The 19,898-nt window shown below is 39.8% G+C and overlaps 1 protein-coding gene across 1 annotated transcript in view; it reads left to right on the plus strand.

Annotated features, from left to right (window-relative positions):
* IFIH1 (interferon induced with helicase C domain 1) overlaps positions 1 to 19,898 on the plus strand; it is a 35,369-nt gene that overhangs the window by 2,478 nt on the left and 12,993 nt on the right. Inside the window, exons 2-6 of the mRNA XM_032803574.2 lie at positions 2,696 to 2,852; positions 5,573 to 5,755; positions 11,686 to 11,769; positions 15,792 to 16,012; positions 17,281 to 17,494. Of these exons, the coding sequence (XP_032659465.1) occupies positions 2,696 to 2,852; positions 5,573 to 5,755; positions 11,686 to 11,769; positions 15,792 to 16,012; positions 17,281 to 17,494 (859 nt within the window). The remainder of the gene's footprint in view (positions 1 to 2,695; positions 2,853 to 5,572; positions 5,756 to 11,685; positions 11,770 to 15,791; positions 16,013 to 17,280; positions 17,495 to 19,898) is intronic.

Genomic DNA, 19,898 nt, shown 5'->3' on the forward strand with positions numbered 1-19,898 from the left:
AAGCTACAGAGAAGTCCAGTTGCGTTCTTTTAATAGGTTTGCTTTTGCCTGTTTATCAGTCGACAAATTACTTAAATCACTAGACTGGGCATCAGGAGATGTTTTAGTTCCTAGCTCTGCAACTGACTTCCTGGGAAACCTTGCACAAGTTGCTTAGTCTCAGTTCCTCCACATCTGTAAAATGGGGATAATACCTCTTTTGATTGTCTTGTCTGCTTAAGCAATACTTTAAGAAAGTATCCTCATTTTTTGGCAACCATCTGGCTTGAAAAACAGTGTAAGCACCAAAGCAGAACAGTTATTGTGTGTTATGCTGTAGCATCGAAAGTAGCTAATTCTCGAGCTATAGTCCTTGCCACAGATAAAGCACAGGGTCAGAGGATGGCACACTACTAGGACTTCAGCCTCTAACTCCCAGGTGCAGACTCTAGCGTAGCTGCATCTTCCCAGCTGTGGTGTTGGTGCTGAAAGTTTTCAAGTCCCTCTTGCAACTGTCCTTGAATCTGAACCTAGATTGTCCCATTGGCCTTGGAGCATCTGCAAGTTCTCTGTACAGGAGACCCTTTGGAATGCATTCATCCAGTGAAGATAACTAAGCCAATGGAGACGTCTGTGTTGGAGTATAATGATTAGACTTGTCAATTTTGCTTTCTCAATTATTTTGGTGTGAGGAACGTTGATTTCCTACTTGATACTTAGAACATCGCAAAGACAGCAGGTGTGGAAGATGTTTAGCTTTTTCTTATGACTACTTTAAGCAGTCCAGGTCTCACCACCATTCTGCAGGGTGCTCAGAATGCACATTTAGTGGACCCATATCTTGGTGTTCAATATTAATTTCCCATTATTCCACATACACTTGCTCAGCTGCCCAAATGTGGTGCCTGCCTTCCATATGTGAGAATTAAGCTTGTCATCTTGAGAGAAGATATCTGATACAGTTGATCTCAGAAAGCAGAACTTGTGTACATCTTATAGTGTGGTGCTAGCTATTAAAACTTCGGGTGCAGTCAACACACCTTGTATCAGAATCATTGTCTTCTTTAGACTGTTGGTCAGTCCAAATTCATCATAAACTAGTGCAAAGCTACAGTAGAACCTCAGAGTTACGAGCACCACAGGAATGCAGGTTGTTCAGAACTGAACAAAACATTATGGTTATACACCTCTACCCCGATATAACGCTGTCCTTGGGAGCCAAAAAATCTTACCGCATTATAGGTGAAACCACATTATATCGAACTTGCTTTGATCCGCCAGAGTGTGCAGCCCCACCCCCCTGGAGAGCTGCTTTACTGCGTTATATCCAAATTCGTATTATATCGGGTCGCATTATATCAGGGTAGAGGTATACTTTCAAAAGTTTACAACTGAACATTGACTTAAGATTAGTTTGAAACTTTACTATGCAGAAGAAAATTGCTCCTTTTCCTTTATTTTATTTTTAGTAGTTTACATTTAATACTGTATTGTATGTGGGGGTTTTTTTGTCTCTGCTGCTGCCTGATTGCCTATTTCCAAATGAAGTGTGTGGTTGACTGGTCAGATCATGACTCTGGTGTTCGTAAATCTGAGTTTCTACTATATTCAAAGTTGCTGGAGCTCCTCTTCGCAGTGTATGACAAGAACTCCATCATCAGCTAAAAGAAGTTCTCTTGTAAGCAGGTGTTTAATTTTTCTAGATGTTGTAGAGTTTTCCATCTGATCTTGTATGGTGATGTACACCCTCAGTTTGCTAGATGAAAAAGCATTACAAAGCAGCAGAGAGAAGAATATACCAAAGAGTATTGGTGCAAGAACACATCCCTGTTTGACACCACTGTAGATTTCAAAGCTATTGGAGTGATCACCATCAGACTGAACTGTAATGTTCATGTGATCAGACTGAGGAGGACTGGGGGGCAACCAATTCTCCCTAGCAAATAGAAAAGGCCCTTTCTGCTGGCTAGCACAAAAGCCTTTGTAAGATCTACAGATGGGGCTGGGAAAAGGACAGGAAAAGAGTAACGTTAGACATTATGATTAACTTTCACCCACCGAGCTAAAATGCATACATTGTTCCATGTAAGCAATTGCTTTAGTTGTAATGGAGATGTTATACAACTGTAAATGGGAAGAAATATGCCCCCTCGAACTGTGAAAGAGGAGAGGAGGTCCATGTGATCCATCTCTCAGTTAAGGGGAGGGGTGTGTATGTGTGCGTGTTTGTGCCACAGAATGTGGCCGTACCATGGGTTCAGCCTGCAGCCAGTAGGATCTGCAACTTCAGTACCTCTTTATTTCAGCCTTTATTTATACCACCTACCTTAAAATATACCAGTGGTCAGACTGTTGCAAAGAAATCATTGTTTGATGCCGGACCTCACAAACTAAGGGAGGTGGCAGTAGATTATTCAGATTTTGAATTGGATTTTAAAGATAACCTGGCTATATCCTATACAGAGTAATACCACATTTGCATGAAGATGGATTAGATGACATAATGCAGTAAATCTCTCCTGATTAAAAAAAAAAAAGGCTCACCTGTTTTGTATTTTTGTCTATTTCTGTGTATTCAAACTTCAAGAAGAAAAAAAACCCACCAGAGTCCTGTGCATTTTGTCTTTACTATGTTGTTTGAGTCTTTAAAAAAAAAAATTGTTCTGAGATTTTAATCTTACTTTAAGGATTTGTTTTCCCCTTCTATTTTAACCAGATCTTAGCTGCAACTGAAAATCGGGGGGATAGGGAAGGTGCACGGGAGTTGTTAAGTAGAATAATAAAGAAGAAAGATTGGTTCTCTCCATTTTTGGCTGTCCTGCGTGAAACTAAGCATGGAGACCTTGCAGATGAACTAAGTGGAAATGTATCAGGTAATTGTTATTTCACTAGTTTAAATTATGACTTTTCGCCAGCTTTCCTTTTTGTGCCTGTACTAAGTCTTTGGGTCCAATTCCAGAGTTCACTTCACTGGGACTACTTATTTAAGGATTACTCATATAAAGGTGTCAGGATAAGGCGCTTAATTTCTTACTTACTAACTGACTTTTAAACACATAACCAGACAAATGACAAAGTTAATAAAGATTAACAACTTAAAAATTATAATTCATTGCATATTTTCCAGCCCACCTTTATTAATTTTGTTTTGAATACAGTATTTTTAAAATCCATATAATTTTCAGCACAAAGGCATTCTGAAAATTGTTTTTGATAAACACAGACTGATAGTTTCAGGTTTCTTGCAGAACAGAAAGGTTTATGTCTTCCTAAGAACCCCTAGTTACAAATGCATATACTCTTGAAGATCTCCTATATGGGTAAGACAATCAGAGGTCTCAGATGTTAAATACAATAGAGTAAACAACAAATGACAAAATTGAGAGGGCTTTAGTGTTTCAGTTGCTATTAATTATTCATACTACCACAGAATGATCGTCATGTTTTAGGATCATCCTTTCCAGATTGCTGACCAGGATTCTGCACAGCTAAAAAAGAAGCAGCAGCTCAGATGTCTGTTCCAGGATTTACATTGTACCCAGCAAGTGCTGGGACATTTTAGAAGTTTTTTGGGACTTGTAGAAGTTTAGTACCAGATTTGTTATGTCTCCTGTTTGGCCAGGAAGGTCCTGTTTTTCCATCAGTTTTCTGAACTGTCCCCCCATTTCAGCTTCAGCTTCCCAGTTTGTAGAGCTGAGGAGACACTGGCTCAGGGGGTTTGTCTTTAATTAGCACATAGGGCTTCACCAAGGCTATGATTAGAATATTCCAGACCTCTAATGGGGCATCTCCCTACTAATAGCAGGAAGCAACCAGATCCCCCTCTCAGCCCAGGGCAAGCAGCAGCTAGTATCAGGGACAAGCACCCAACCTCAGTCTTCCATCCAGTGCAGGACAGGTTGCAACCAGGGCAGAGCATCAAGGAGTCAACTCAGGTTGATGCCAGAGCCAGCTAGCAGCATATTTGTTCCTGTGTTCCTAAAATTCATTTCACACAGCAGCTTTGTCTGACTTAACTTCTAGTAATCAGGACACTTGCTGTTATTTATGTAAACAATGTAATGCATATTCCTCAAATATGTAAATTAGAGTATTAAGTTATTTGTGTACAAACTGCAGATTTCTGAACCTTCAGCGTTAACGTTGCTCTGTGCAGATACTGTGCAGGGTAAAAAGTTGAAAATTTAGTGCACTGTTGAGGCCAGGTCTACACTACACATTTTGGTATAACTACATCACTCAGTAGTGTGAAAAATCCACACCCCTGAGTGACACTGTTATACCGACTTTAACCCACCCAGTAGACAGCACTATGTCAGCAGGAGAGCTTCTCCCGCTCACATAGCTACCACCTCTCCCAGAGGTAGAGTTACTAAGCCAATGGGAGAGCTCTCTCCTGTCGACTTAGAGCATCTTCATCAGAAGCACTACAGCTTCATTTTTATAGTGTAGACCTACCCTGAGTCATAGCGCTTTAATTCAGTAACCTGGGCTAATGCAGTCCTCAACAAGACATTACATAGAATAGCATGCAGCAAGTCCATCATGTTGTTATCACCAGAAAGTTAATATTTTCCCATGTCCGGAATGCTGTATGCATGTAGGATATGGTGAGAGTGGATGATGTCCGCCCTGAGGGGGTTGACCTGCCCACCTTTTTGTATGTCTCCGCAATTGTAAGGACATCCACCACTCTAAAAGGCCCTCTGTCATTGGTGTGTAGTCAAGAACATTGTAAGAAAAAGAGAGGTGGCAAAATTTTGTCTCTCTGTTCTCTGCTCCCAAATGACTTGTTAATGGAAAATGGCTTCTTGAAGTTATATGCAGAAAAGGACAAAGTGTGAAAAAAAACTCAAAGTAAGAGAAACTTAGTAATTCAATAATCTTGCAAAACAAGGCCACTTTTCAAAAACAAAAATTTAAATAAATGAACAAACATGGAAAACCCTGGAGTGCACCTTTCTCCAGTATTTCTGTGTAGAGCACTCATATGTAATTTATCAAACTGCTTTGTTATTAATGATGAATATTCCAACTTTTATGTATCCAGTGTACCCACACTGAAAACTAGAAGTACCACCAGGGTTCAGTCTAAAATGGGATGGTCTTTTCATTGAAAAGAATGCAGAACAATGACAGAACATTGTTAGGCCAAACCCTCTATTATGTTTTCTGGATTTATGGACCCACATTATAACACAAGATGAATCCTGCTTGCCTTTGTGTCCATGCAATTCCATTGAGTTCAGCAGGGATATACAAGTATAATGGAAAACAGAATCCAGGCTGTTATTTTATTTTCAGACCTAAATAGGTCAAACATTTTTGTTTTTTTCCCCCTAGAAATGGTGGCAGTAAGTACTATAAATACAGTGAGTCCAATTTTCCAGTGTAGATGATCACTTCAGATACCTAAATCTATATTTTGACCCTCAGGTCAACACTTAGGACATTTATGCCCCTATGTGCTGACTCAAACGTGCAAATAGAGATTAGACTTTCTGTTTAGTTGTCTGCGTTTGGAGAGTGGGCTGCACGTTTCAGTGAAAAGAGCTTGTTTTGTGATGCAGTTCAAATTCTATTACTTTTCTAGAAACAAAAAGCAAAGAAAATGGGATCAAGCAGCCAGCTACTACAGATGAGGACATGGAAGCTGAAGAGCCGTTGGCCTCTGAAGTAGGGGAGGAGCTGAAGCAGAGTGATGAAATGAATGATAGTCTGGCCAGTCAGAGCGTTATATTAGGAACATCTTTTGAAGACACTTCTCTAGTTTCTGGTAATGTAATAATGGGTACTTTGTTTTAGCATGTCACATGACATGACAAAACTTCAGGAATTAGTTGTAGCTGAAACCAAGATCTGTAAAATATCAGAGAGAGATGTGTTTCAAGTAAGCTCTCTGCAGGCTAGAAATTTCAGTTGACTGAATGTATGCTATTAGCAATACTAAGGGCATAAGTGAAAAGGAGAAAGTACGCTCTGGTGGAAGTGGTGAATTCCCACCCTACTCCCCACTGCATATTTACAGTAATATAAACAACTGCTTATCCACTTTGGGCCAAATTCTGCACTGTTTGTTCTGGTCCTTAGGTAAAACTGTCACTTGAATTCAATGAGAGATGCAGTGGGATAAGGCATGACTAAAAACTGGCACACTTGAACTGATTAAACACAACTGGAGAAAAATCTCCCCTAAGGCCTCAGTAGGGGGTCCAGGAGCCATCTTGCTGGCACAAGACAGAATGGCTTGGGGGACCTGTGCCAAAGCAATCTGCAGCACTCCTACCTGCTCTTCCCATGGAGCAGGGGTCACTCCCATGCAACCAGTGTAGGTTTATTGTGAACATATAGGATTTGCTACTTTAGCATGGCTTTCGTGATTTGCTCACGTTCGATAATAAGAGCATCAGTATTGTCTTCCTCCTGTTTATAATAAAATATTTGAAAACTATTTGAAAACCAGTGTTAAGATGTTGTTTGAATAAATGTATAATTCTCATATAGGTTCAACAATTATCACAGATTTCAGGTTAAATCAGCCCAGATCTACATTAGAAAAGGTTTGCTTGTATAGTTATACTACTATAACTAACCTGGAAAACCATCCTGATGTAGAGGCAGCTTATACTAGCAAAAGCACTTTTATGCTAGTATAATTGTGTCTCCACGAGGGCTTTTGCCAGTAATTGTCTAATAGCTTTTTAAGGGCAAATGTTTTGTTTACACCAAAAACAACATAATCAAACTTAATGTATTAGATGTACAAACACAGAATCAAAAATAACGTTTTTAATTACTTATATTCCCATTGTTTATGTGAATTCATTTTTGAAAAATGTGCCTTGAACCATAAATAGTAGCAATACAGGTCCATATGGGATCCGATGATTCAAACATATGCTTATGATCTTGAAAGACTTTCACATCTGTTACAGGTTCAGATAGAGCCCATGTTGATAGTAATGATAATGGTCAAGATAAATCCTGCCTGCCTTGCTCCATATGTGCTGATCCAAACAGGGATTTTAATGGAGCTTCTCAAATGAGTAAGGCAAAGTAGGTTTTGGCTCTGAAAACTGTAACCCTTGGACAAGAGTAACAAGACAGCTACTTTTTTTGTTCAACATAATATAAACCAGTGGTTCTCAAACTTGTTCCGCTGCTTATGCAGGGAAAGCCGCTGGCAGGCCGGGCCAGTTTGTGTACCTGTTGCGTTCGGCAGGTTCGGCCGATCGCAGCTCCCAGTGGCTGCGGTTCGCTGCTCCATTGGCCTGGAGCAGCGAACCATGGAATTGAGCTGTGAACTGTGGCCACTTCATTCATTTTAAAAAGGAAGGTTTCAAATATGTCTTACGAATGATTCTCTGATTCCCTCACGTTAGAAACGTCTCACATTGTTTTAATATTGCAGTCCAGCTAATTAGGTTTGCAAGATTGTTTACATTTTCATTCCAATACTTTCTCCATTATGTTTGTCCATGTGTTCCACGTTTTAGGTTTATTTCCCAGTATAATGCAGCATGAAGGTGTGCTCTTTTCCATTTTATCAAAAGCACAAAGGGACTTATTCTCCACTGTCTTGCACTACATGTGCAATCATTTCTGTCTGTGCAAAGTGAGTGTAAAAGGCTATGTAAGAGGCAGTGAAGTGTGGGGCACAATGAGCACTCTGAGGGAAGGATAATGGTTGAAATATCAGCCTCTTTGTTTTGATCATTTGGGAAGGTATACTTTTTTTTAAAGTAATTTATGAAAATGACCACAATTTTAAATTAGAGAATGTTACTCTTCTTTCACCTGAAAAACCCTCTTTCATTTTGGAAAATGAGTTCTCTTTCATTTCTCTTCTAATGGATTCTCTTGAGGGAGGGTTTTATACTGTAGCTTGCGATTTAAATGTTAGCACAGAGAATATATTTATTTTATTTTGTTTTTAGGGCCAGATTTTGATGCTGCCCTTAGTGTTGTGCCAGAAAACCTACACCCATAGTGGAGCAGCTGATCTCTTCACTGGGAATGACGAACTTTTCTTGTCCGGTCACTAATTAGAAGTTAGACCAGATTATAGTGGCCATTTTGAACGCCTGCATGCAGTGGTTGGTAGACTCACTCCAGGCCCCAGTGACAGGTGTTCACGTCACAAAGCAGCCATCAGTGCTTGTACCCTTGGTGATGGTCTCATCAGAAAGGACAAATCAAGAGTAGATGTTGATGGTGGCTCTCCAGGACAAAGTTAAAGATTGCCCTGCAGTTGCCTTTATTTTACTTGTTCTGAGGATTAATTTCTGGTAATCAGCCATCTTTCAAGGGCACTAAAACTTGCTTAAAAGAGAGCAAGCCCAAGCTGTCATATAGCCCCTGGCCTGGGACGTGCTGACCATGAAGCAGATTACTTCTCCCCCCACACATTTCTCACCAGTATGCTAGTATCATATATTTAAAAAGTACCATTCTCATAAGCAAGTGTAACTTCTCTTTATCCAGGAAGTGCTAGATCTCATTTTTTTTTAACAGAAGCTTTTATTATTAATGATCATTTTGTTATGTGGATTATTTGTTGAATACAGCAGGACACAAGTATATGAGTAATAATGGATTATTCATTGAAAACCTACTAATAGGTAGTATTGGCCAAAGTGTTCTACTGCCTTGCATCTTGTGTGGTCATTTAAACCTGTGCAAAGTAGATGCACCCACTACTCTCTGAACTTGGTAGTTTTCTACACTTGTTTTGCACTCACTTTGCACAGATGGAAATCACATAAATAAGATACAAGGCAGTAGGGAATCAGATTATGTGGGCTAGATGCTTCAGAAAAGTTTTTCATCCGTTTAGACACCAAAATAGTTGAGCCTTTTTGAAAATCTGACCGTACTGTCAAGCTTATAATTTAATTCTGCCATATCGTTTTCCTCCAGGAGAGGGCGTGCTAAACATTGAAATGAGTCTGTCATACCAGAGATTTTCATTGTAGTGTTGAAGTCTTCTAGTAGGTATAACGTAATTGTCACTTTCTAGTTTTATTTGGAAATTGTTTAGTGGGTTAAATTTTACCCCATTGCCGTTAAACTATATGAAAAGACTTTTTTTAGTTGTGCTACTTAAAAGGCACAAACGTAAAAGTCACTTCTGGCTGATTGTTTTTTGCTTGCTTGTGTGTTTTTAAATCTACTATAATAATACTACAAATAATACCTAAGATTACATTGGGTGAAAAAGAGTATAAGGGAACTTTTTTTTTCCTTTTTTCTGTTTTCATACTTTATTCATTTGGCAGCACTTGGTATATAGTCATTTTCACTTTTTTTTCCTTTTATAACTATTGTTAGTCAGTGTCCCTACTCTTTCATGCAGAAACAGATAGGTATGAAATATGATTGTTAAAATACAAAAAAAAAAAAGCCAGGGGGATTCAGGGGCATGTGTAGTATCAAACTGAGTTAAACACAGTTTGATAAACTTAGATTTCATGTTGAAGGAGTCTCACATTTTTTTTGGAGAAAATACACTTGCCTTAACAAGTGGTAGTGTGATTACAACCATAAAGTACATTTAATTGCTAAGGCCCTGATCCTGCAAACACTTGAGCACATGCCTCTATTAGAGTAGCAACAACATTATTTTCTGGAGTCAAGGAAAATGAGATGAACTGTTAACAATCTTTGGTATAACTTGTATGCTATAACTGTAAGTCGGCAGTGTTGTATGCTGTGCTTTAGCCATGTTTCACCTCAGTGGTAACCCATGTGACATGGTCAGATATAAGTGTTGTCTATAGAGCGCTTTTGGACCCTGTGGAACAATACTGTGTAAATATAAGATTTTCACTTAGTTTTTAGACTGAAATTTTAGGTTTAATATTAATAAAATGAAATTTTGTCTTAAGCTCTGTAGGAGAGGAGCCATGTCTTCATATATGCTTATATAACTGCAAGCACAGTGGGGCACCAGACTAGATTAGAGCCTCTGGGTGGTACTGTAATACAAATAATAGATGTTTTTTAATTTACTAAGTTCCAATCGGTACATGTTGTGACAAAGTTCCTCCTCCACCTTGGTGGGTCCTGCACTTATTGGCGGATTTGTTCACCTCAGTGATCTTCCCTTCTTGTGGAACCCACAGTCTGAGTCAGCTCCTCCTGTGTCTGATCAGGAGTTGGGAGGTTTGGGGGGAACCCAGGCCTGCCCTCTACTCCGGGTTCCAGCCCAGGGCCCTGTGGATCGCAGCTGTCTATAGTGCCTCCTGTAACAGTTGCAGGACAGCTACAACTCCCTGGGCTACTTCCCCATGGCCTCCTCCAAACACCTTCTTTATCCTCACCACAGGACCTTCCTCCTGGTGTCTGACAATGCTTGTCCTCCTCAATCCCCCAGCAGTATACTCTCTCATTCTCAGCTCCTTACCTTCTTGCTCCCAGCTCCTCACACACGCTCCTTCCTGCCTGACTGGAGTGAGCTCCTTTTTAAAGCCAGGTGCCCTGATTAGTCTGCCTTGATTGGCTCCAGGTGTTCTAATTAAAGTAGCTATCTCTACTGCCTTCTAGAAGGGTCTTAATTGGCTCCAGGTGCCTTGATTAACCTGGAGCAACTGCCATTTGTTTACCAGGGTACTAGGGATTTGTTTAGCCTGGGGCTAACATACCTGTTTCTCAATACTTTACAGTAGCCATCTGGCCTTGCCCCATCACAACGTGTAGAAGTCAATTAAAGATAGTGGGGTTGTAGAGACTGAACTGACCTATTTAGCCTTTCTGACTGGTAATAGTGATACCCAAGAAGGAAAGCTCATTTTGTCTCTTGGTACCTCATTGTTTGCTGAGCTGGCAAGGAAAAGCAAATCCAGGTATTGAGTTTGTTAATAAGAGGCTTACAAGGCAAGTCTTATTGAAAGTTAGATTTGTCACAGTAAACTTCTGTAACTTGTTAGTCCTTGCTGTTTTTATATTTATATATTTCAATAAGATAAACTCCAAGAAAAAACATTAAGAAATCTGACAAGACATGTTGTGGCAGCTTTGGGAGTGCAGGGTACATATGTAAATGATTTTTATGACTGTCAGTTTTGAAAGTAATAAATTAGACCAGAAAGCGCTGGTGAACTTCCTGTACACTTTAAAGAAATTTGAGGTCCTAGCACATTCATGTTTAACTTCAACTTCCTGTATTCTGTTATTGTCTGGTTATGGCTGTAGCCTAAAGTGTCAAAATAAGTCTCCCAAGGAATCGTTTTTTACTTTTACGGTATGCAGACCACAAAGTCTTTAGATTTACTGGGAGATGGACATCTCCACAGGCTACCACAGCAGTTCTTCCTCCAGTTCACACAAAGCTAAATGCTGGGCCTGGGTCTGGCCACTTTGGACTCTTAAAGCTGGAAAATTGCCCTATAGGAGTAGGCAAGCATTCCCCCGACAATAGGGAATCCTCCTATGGCATAGCTGATTCTATTCTATCTGCACCTCTCCCTTCTGCACACCACAGCCTTGGTGTGGGAAGCAGGAAGAGAGTGTGCAGGGGCAGGAATGAATGCTTGGTTCTCCTCTAGATTATCAGCCACCACAGCCTGTTGCTGCAGTTAACAACTTGGAGCTCCCCTCAGCTTTTTGGCATGTATTTGTTGACATACAGTGTTAACTACAAGCATGCAGAGAAATATTCTTATGTCATAAAACATTTAGATTTATTTTTAATGTTATCTTTTACAGAGTCTGATGTCAGTTTGCCAGATGCAAGTGTCAGTTGCTTAAATGAAAGCATGGGACACAGTAGCGCCACAAGTGGTGATTCAGGTACGATTTCTTTATATATTCTAGTAAGTGTGAAATAAGATGTTTGGGAGCAAGCACATGGAGTGTTCTGTACCAAGAACGACGGTTTTATTGTGAGCTCCAGCTTAGTCTGTAAGCTCTTCGAGGCAAGGACTCTATTTTCACGTAACACAGTGGGATCCTGACTGGGGCCTCTGGGCTCTTCCGTAATATAAATGCCTAATGATATGCAACATGCCATAAAGTAATTCATCACTTGCCTTTTCTGCAACTTTCGTCAAAGTAAAGTGTATCCCAGAAAAGAGAGTCAGTTTGTGCTCAGCCCGTGAGTTAGGCAGTGAGAGGAAACAAGTTTTAGCAGCCCTTTGACAGGTTGTTTTGAGGGATCTAAGGGCTAGGGACAAGATTTTTCAGGAGCAGCTGTGTGACTTTAGGAGAACAAGTTCCACTGAAAATTAGAGACTTGTGTTCCTAAATCACTTAGAGTTAGCTACACAAAGGTATTTAGGCACATACATCCAACATTTAGGCATCACTGACATTCAAAAAATCACTACTCAGCTGCCACCTACGTCCCCTAGACACCTAAGTTTCCGCTAGTCATCTTTTGCAAAGCTGATTGCTAACTCCACTCCACAGCTAGCCAGCTCCTCAGAGCCCTAGTCCCAGAGTGCCCAAAGCAAGATTTTCAAACTAAGAGGGGGAATGCCTTGGGCAGGGACTTGAACCAACATTTCTCAGATCCCAGCTGAGTGCCCTAACCACCAGACTGTTGAGTATTCTAAGGGGTGGCTCTCTGTCTCTTGTTGGGACTGTTCCATTTAGTATAAATAACTAAATATTGATTGGGCCAGAGAGAGACTGATTCTGTAGCCCACTGATTAAGGCAGTCACCTGAGAGGTGGAGAAGATAGGTTCAAGTCTCTGCTCAAGATCAGGCAGAGCAGGGATTTGAGCTTGGGTCTCCTACAGCCCAGTGCCCCACACACTTAGCTCTTGTGCATATGCACTCTCACTCTCTCTTCTTTTGCTCTCCCCCCCAGATTTTTTTGTGAGAAAGGCCTCTGTTTTGAGGGCGGCACCAGCCTCTGGCCCATCAGTAAGGGACTTAAGGTCAGGATTAATAGGAATTAGGCACCTAAATAACTTTGAGACTCTGGCCCCTAAGACCTATCCCTTTCCTGTGCATTTCACTCCTGGCTAGTTTAGATGGCTCCCTACTCAGCTTACTGGTTTCTGAGGATCACCTCCTTAGGTGCCTCACTCTCCCTATACAATACATGGCCTAAACACCTAACTCAGGGGTTGAGAATTTCACGACGCAGCAGGGTGCCTGGGGATTAAGCGCTGCAACATGAGCAGAGCGATGCCTTAAGTATCTTTGTGGATCTACCTATGCAGAGCTCTGTTGCCATTAAAGGGAAACCTTTTGTCTTCAGGGATCTAGCCCTAATAAAGATTGCCTCTGGCTCCCCTTTGTGTGGGGGCTGGGAACAATCTGGGCCTCCAGATATAAACAGGTGACACAATCTGTCTAATAAAACCAATGTAAGGGGTTCATGAAACCAATATTAATAATATGAAACCTTCATATAGAGCCTGGTCCAACAACAACTGAAGTCTATGAAAAGATTCTCATTGATTTCAGTGGGCATTGGGTCAGACCATTGTGCTATATATGTTCAAAATGTACAAACATTAATCACTCAGGGTATGAGATAAAAGGGGTTTTAAAATTTTTTATTTATGTGTTAACTTGTTGAAGGTGAGCCCTGGGGTTCACCAGGACCAGTTAACACATGCTAAAATACAGCTTGCTCTGTCTACAGTAGGATTTTAAAAAGATGTTCATTAAAATATGTTTTCTAACACAATTCTTGATAAACTATGGTTTGTTTGTTTTTACTCATCTAGCAAATCTAGTGAAGGCCAATATTAGAGCTAAGGAGAGAGAGAGAGTCCTCCTGCTAATGATTAAGTTTGGAATTTTAAATGAGTGTCAAGGGTGCTGTAATACTGTCATCCATGGTTTACTAATAGTGTTTTACTGTAGTGAAGTTTTTGTCCTTCACTTAAGTTTGATGGCAGTTTGATATTCAAAGATCATTTTTTTATGAAGAAAAAAAAGGAGGTTAGGAAAAGGATGCAAAGTAAGGAATACTGATCATGTGAGTAGACCCAGCACAGCAATTCATATGAGCCTTTCAGGGAAACAGCTAACTGGGAGAAAAGGACATTCTTTAAAAAGAAAAATTAAATCTATATGTTTATCAAAAGAGGGAAAAAATACAGAAGAAAGAGAAGTATTTTCCTAAAGCAGTTAGGTTAGTTTGAGGATTTCAAGACCTTGAAAATTAACCAAACAGACAGGTGATACAGTGCTAGTTTCAATATGATTAATCTATTGGATTTAGCCAAGCAGAAAACAAACAAATGCACTTCCTCAAAACGGAGCAGTAGTAGTTAGATGACTACTGCCAAGCACTCTCTGGTGTGAATTTTCCTTTGTTCAGATAGTACTGCACTCAGACTAAAAGATAAAACAAGCGAAAAACACTTAGAAATAGAACCCGGATGTTTCCATCAGCAGTCTTTTCTCAAGGTTCATTAAATTCTGTTAGTTTAGTTTTATTTAATGGAATCAGATACAAAAAATGGGACACATTATACACAAAATAAGTAACAGTGACATTAAAAGCCCTGCGATTCTTCATCTAGTGATCTCATCAGACAATGAGCGCTAGGGTTGGGGTTTGTTTTTTGTCTAATGAAGTAGTGTCTTTATCTTTGCTGTGGAATGTAAGCACTTTGAGAACATATACAGAGAGTTCTATAAAAATATGGTTGAAAATAAAATAAATCTTAAATATATATACAATAGTGTAGAAATAAGTTCTGCCTTTTAAAATGCAGTAAGTTAATACACATCAACTCAGGGCTTGATCCTGTTCCTGCTGTCTTTGTGCTGTGAGATTAGCATTGAGCCCATAATGTCACTCAGATTATGTCTACACTGCAAACTGAGGTGTGGTTGCACCATATTCGCATTTCTAGCCCTTGCTGCTGCATCTACTCTACTCTTTTCAGCCATGCTTTCATGGATATGCCAGCCTGTGCTACAGTCACACCTCAGATTGCACTATAGACATACCTTGGGAGGCAAGTGAAGATGGGGTTAAGTAGCATGGGGAAGCATACCTGTGCTAGTTTTAATCTAGCTAGCATGGGTAACAGCAGTGAAGGCATGGCAGTAATGTAATTCATGTTGGATTTTACATATCAGTGAAAGGTTAGGAGTATTTCAGGAGACAGAGATTTCCAGAATCTTGACTACTTATTATGGACCAAATCCTTGGTCCCGCACAAAGCCCAAATAAATGGGATTTGTGAGGGGAGGATTCTGTGGCAGATGACTGAATACAGAGCAGCAGTAGAGCTATACAAAAGCTACTACCATCCCTGGGCTGCCTTTAGCATCTCCCTCCTCACACAGTGGTTTTGGTGGTGGATTCTCAATTTGTGGATCATGCACTGAAAACCATTGCTTCATGCTTAGACAGACACAGTCCTCACTGAGCCCTATGGTATGCAGAGATTGTTTCCTTTAACATCCATCAGTAGAATTATACTCGCTCACAGCATTCAAGGACTTACTTCCACTGCCCCTATTCATGTTGGAGGATTTGGGTCTATAGGTGTTAAGTAATAAATTAACACATATAACTAGCTTTGCCTATTTCCTGATTATGTTTATTCTGAACAAGCCTCTGACTGAGCTGCTTTTCAAACGAGGAAGTTCCTTAGATGAATTAAAGTAAAACTTTTGGACATGTCCAGTTATCTACGCCAGATTTTTCTATTAGTATAAGGGAAATTGTTCAGATTTGCACAAGACAAAAGCAGTTATGTGGAGAGTCCTTCATTTTACTCAGAAAACATATGTCATATTTAAATTTGTATTATATTTAAACTTTTCCCATGTTATTTGTAGAACTTGCTGGTGATTTCCTTTGTTTGACCATTGTATTTTTCCATCCTCTTAGATGAGGACAATATGGACAAAAGAGCTTCCCCTGAACCAGAGCTGATTCTCAGAGATTACCAGATGGAGGTTGCGAAACCAGCACTGAATGGGGAGAACGTTATAATATGTCTCCCTACAGGCAGTGGTAAAACCAGAGTGGCTGTTTACATTACCAAAGAACATTTGGATAAGAAGAAAAGAGCATCAGAGCCTGGAAAAGTTATAGTACTTGTGAATAAGGTATCCTGTGCCATTATCACAGGAATAGCAGATTAAAGCTTTTTGCATGATCAGAAATGTGGGGCTGGAAGGGACCTCGAGAAATCATCTAGTCTAGTCCCTGAGCTGAGGCAGGGCCGTGTATACCATGTTAATATTGATCTTTTAAATTAAGCACAAATCATTATGCCAATAAACTCTTTGAATCAAGCTGTGTTTAAGAGGGCACTGATCCAGATTCTGATCTTCATTACGCTGGTGTAAATCCAAAGGACTCCCATTTACATCAGTACAACTGAGAAGCTAATCTGCCCTATCAATTATATAGGAAAAAAAAATTACCATTATCTATGTTACTAAGACCGGTTTAGATGAAAACTGAAAATATTATTTTAAAAAAATCAAAATGTATGTTTCATTATTATGATATTTTTATACCTGAGTTTGATAATGAAGGCCATCTGCTGAGTTTCACTCTTTGTAGCAATCTTTAGCCAGTTTTCTGAGTGGTTCTGTTGAGGAAGAACAAGTTTAAGTTTACAGCACTGCAATGGAATGTATAAATTAAAACTGTTCTCACTGAAATTTTAAAATACTATACAAATATTTCTGTTCCCATTAGAATTGTGTAAATAAACAAAAAAGTATAGCCTATACCCTTAACTTAAAAAATATTTAAATTGTCAGTGTGTCTTTAAGATCTATTTGTTAAAATATTTCTCTAGAGTTTAATAAACATATCTGTGTTAAAAATTTTGGTGGATAGATTTTTTACCACATTATTACAGGCTTGGGGTGGGAGACATGCCCCTAAATAACTAATTAATGAAACCTTTAGAAGATTTTTCATTCTTAATGTAAAAATCTAGTAAACCCACTCTCATAAAAATACAGTACAGTCCTTAGTACAGTACTTTGCCATTGGGCATTTTCCATTGTCTCTGTAGCACAAAATACCCAAGGTCTATAGTATTATATGCATTAATAATTCTGTCTAGATTGGGCTATGTTCTCCTCACAGTGCATGTACTCTATATTCCATTAACGCCAATGGGTATTTTGTGTGCTTAGAGAAGAAATTTACCCCAAAATATGTAATAAAGGTCTGGGTGTATCCGGTGCGACAAGCTCATATGAAAGGGCAGGGAATACTGTTATAGAATAAATACTGGTTTACACAGAATGGAAGTTTGTTAGCTAACAATCATTTGATGTATGAGATGCGTTTAATAGAATTAATTTTGCGTGTCTTGTGTACTTCAAATTCTTCTCTGGAAACTTTTATTCAGGTACCATTAGTGGAGCAGCATTTCAGAAAAGAGTTCAATCCATTCCTAAAGCATTGGTATCGGGTTACTGGATTAAGTGGTGATTCTCAGCTGAAAATCTCATTTCCTGAAGTTGTAAGAAAGAATGATGTCATTATCAGTACTGCCCAGATCCTTGAGAATTCACTGCTGAATGCAACCACAGAAGATGATGAAGAAGGTGTCCAGTTATCAGGCAAGTTTTTCACCCTAGATTTTCTTTGGGGGACTTAACGTGTGGTTCCTCTCTGGAAAGTGTCATTGTGAAAAAGGCATGGTTGGTTTCCATGCTCATTGTTCCTCACTGCTGTTTTTCTAATTGTTAGCCTCGCAAACTCAACCTGGGCTGTGAGAGTCAAGATGAATTCTTGCCCTCTTGTGCATCATTACCAGGAATAAAAATTTTGGCAGCCAAATTAGACAGAATGATACCTTTGCATCTCCATTCCCTTCATTGTGTTTGCCAAAGTGAACTGACTGGAATCTAGTAAACAATTCTGTGGATGAAGCAAAAGGGAATTGAATCCAGCTGATGCAATCTTAGCTGTGTTAATCCAATAGCAATGATGGACAAAAAAGCAGTAAGAACTTTATTTTAGTTAAGTAGATATGACTGAATACAGAATAGAAACCATTTTGTTGAGTAGTAAGATATCATTTTTACATAGTCACTTTTCCAAGCTGAATTGTACTTGAGTCCTTAGCTGTTATATTCCTTTACACACACACACACACACACACACACAGAAATGGGATTGCTCAACATCACAACTCTGTGAGGTAGGCAACTACAACAATATCCCATTGTTGGAGAAACTAAGGTCCACAGAAGTTAAACTACTTGCCAAATTAATAAAGGGATCTGTGTGGGGAATGGGAAGGAATTCTCCTATTTCCCAGCAATAGACCAGCAGTGGAGCTACAGCGTGTGCGCCTTACTCCATTGACTTCAGTGTGGCCATGATCTCACCCAAGCTGTGGATCCTGCCACATGTAGTCTCCAAATCATGTGTCCCATTTCCATAGCAGAAGTGCACCTATTCTGGTAGGCTAGGCCCCTCTGAATAACAACAGTAATGCCCTCCAGAATATACAGGTTCCACATGGAAGGGCAAAATAGGTGTTATAAGAATCCAATTCAGGAGACTCTAAGAACCTGCTGGTACTATAGCAATAGTCCTGCAATACTTTGGGACAGTTTTACTTTGTGTAATGGCCCATCCACTCCCAAAACCAGACTCCAACGAGAGACTGCGGAATTGGAATTAATTTGCAAATTGGACACCATCAAATTAGGCTTGAATAAAGACTGGGAGTGGATGGGCCATTACACAAAGTAAAACTATTTCCCCATGTTTATTCCCCCCCCTCCTCCTCACATCTCCTTGTCAATTGCTGGAAATGAGCCATTTTCATTACCAATACAAACAGTTCTTTTTCTCTCCTGCTGATAATAGCCCACCTTAACTGATCACTCTCCTTATAGTGTGTATGGTAACACCCATGGTTTCATGTTCTCTGGGTGTATATATATATCTTCCTACTGTATTTTCCACTACATGCATCCGATGAAGTGGGCTGTAGCCCACAAAAGCTTATGCTCAATTAAATTTGTTAGTCTCTAAGGTGCCACAAGTACTCCTGTTGTTTTTAATTATCCTCAGTTTCCCCAATTACAAGATACTGATGATGATACAGTAGCTTAACATTTCTATATTCTTTCCAGTGGCTTTTGTGTCTCTCTTCTATATATAGCTTGCCCTCGTCCCCATCTTTTTTCTTTTTTTCTTAAAAGAAAAAACCTCTTGTCTGCTTAGACCAGTGGTCCCCAACCTTTTTGTGGCCAGTAGCACATTCATGTTTTCAGAAGAGTGTGGCGGGCACCAACAATTTTTTTCAAGGCTTATTTTGTATTTGTACCTTAAATAATGCGAAAAACATCATATTTAATACTACATAATATATGAATCCATAGGATAAAAAGGGTAATTTTACACGTAAAAGGGATTAATTCAATTATTTGGCAATTACCCTTTCACCTTACAATCTGAATTTGCTCTTTTTTATCTACCTGTAAGAAAAATTAAGGCGTTTTTACAAAATAAATATCATAAACAATTTTCATCTTATTTATTTAAAAAAAGTAAAACATTGTTGAACTGCTGGTCCAAGTATATTTATTATTCTTACTTTAACATAGAATGAAGCCTGCAGCCCTGGAGTTCTCTGTCCCTGGCAGGCACGGGGACTTCTCTCCCATGCTGGGCACTAGTCGGGCCCTGCGCCTGCAGAGACAGAGAACACTGGCGCCTGCAGCCCCGGAGAAGCCGGAGAGAAGCCACAGCCCTGCGCCTGCCAGGGACTGAGAACACCGGCACCTGCAGCCTGCAGCCGCGGAGTACCCTGTCCCTAGCAGGCATGGGGCCCTGGCTTCTCTCCCCTGCTGGGCACTAGGTGGGCACACATAAATGCCCCGGCAGGCACCATGGCGCCCGTGGGTACTGTGTTAGGGACCACTGACTTAGACTGTGAGCTTGTTGGACAAGACCATCCATTCCTGAATGTCAGGAAAGCATTTAACACATCATAGGTGCTCCCAT

Source organism: Chelonoidis abingdonii, chromosome 10 (assembly GCF_003597395.2).
Source record: "Chelonoidis abingdonii isolate Lonesome George chromosome 10, CheloAbing_2.0, whole genome shotgun sequence".
Lineage (NCBI taxonomy): Eukaryota > Metazoa > Chordata > Testudines > Testudinidae > Chelonoidis > Chelonoidis abingdonii.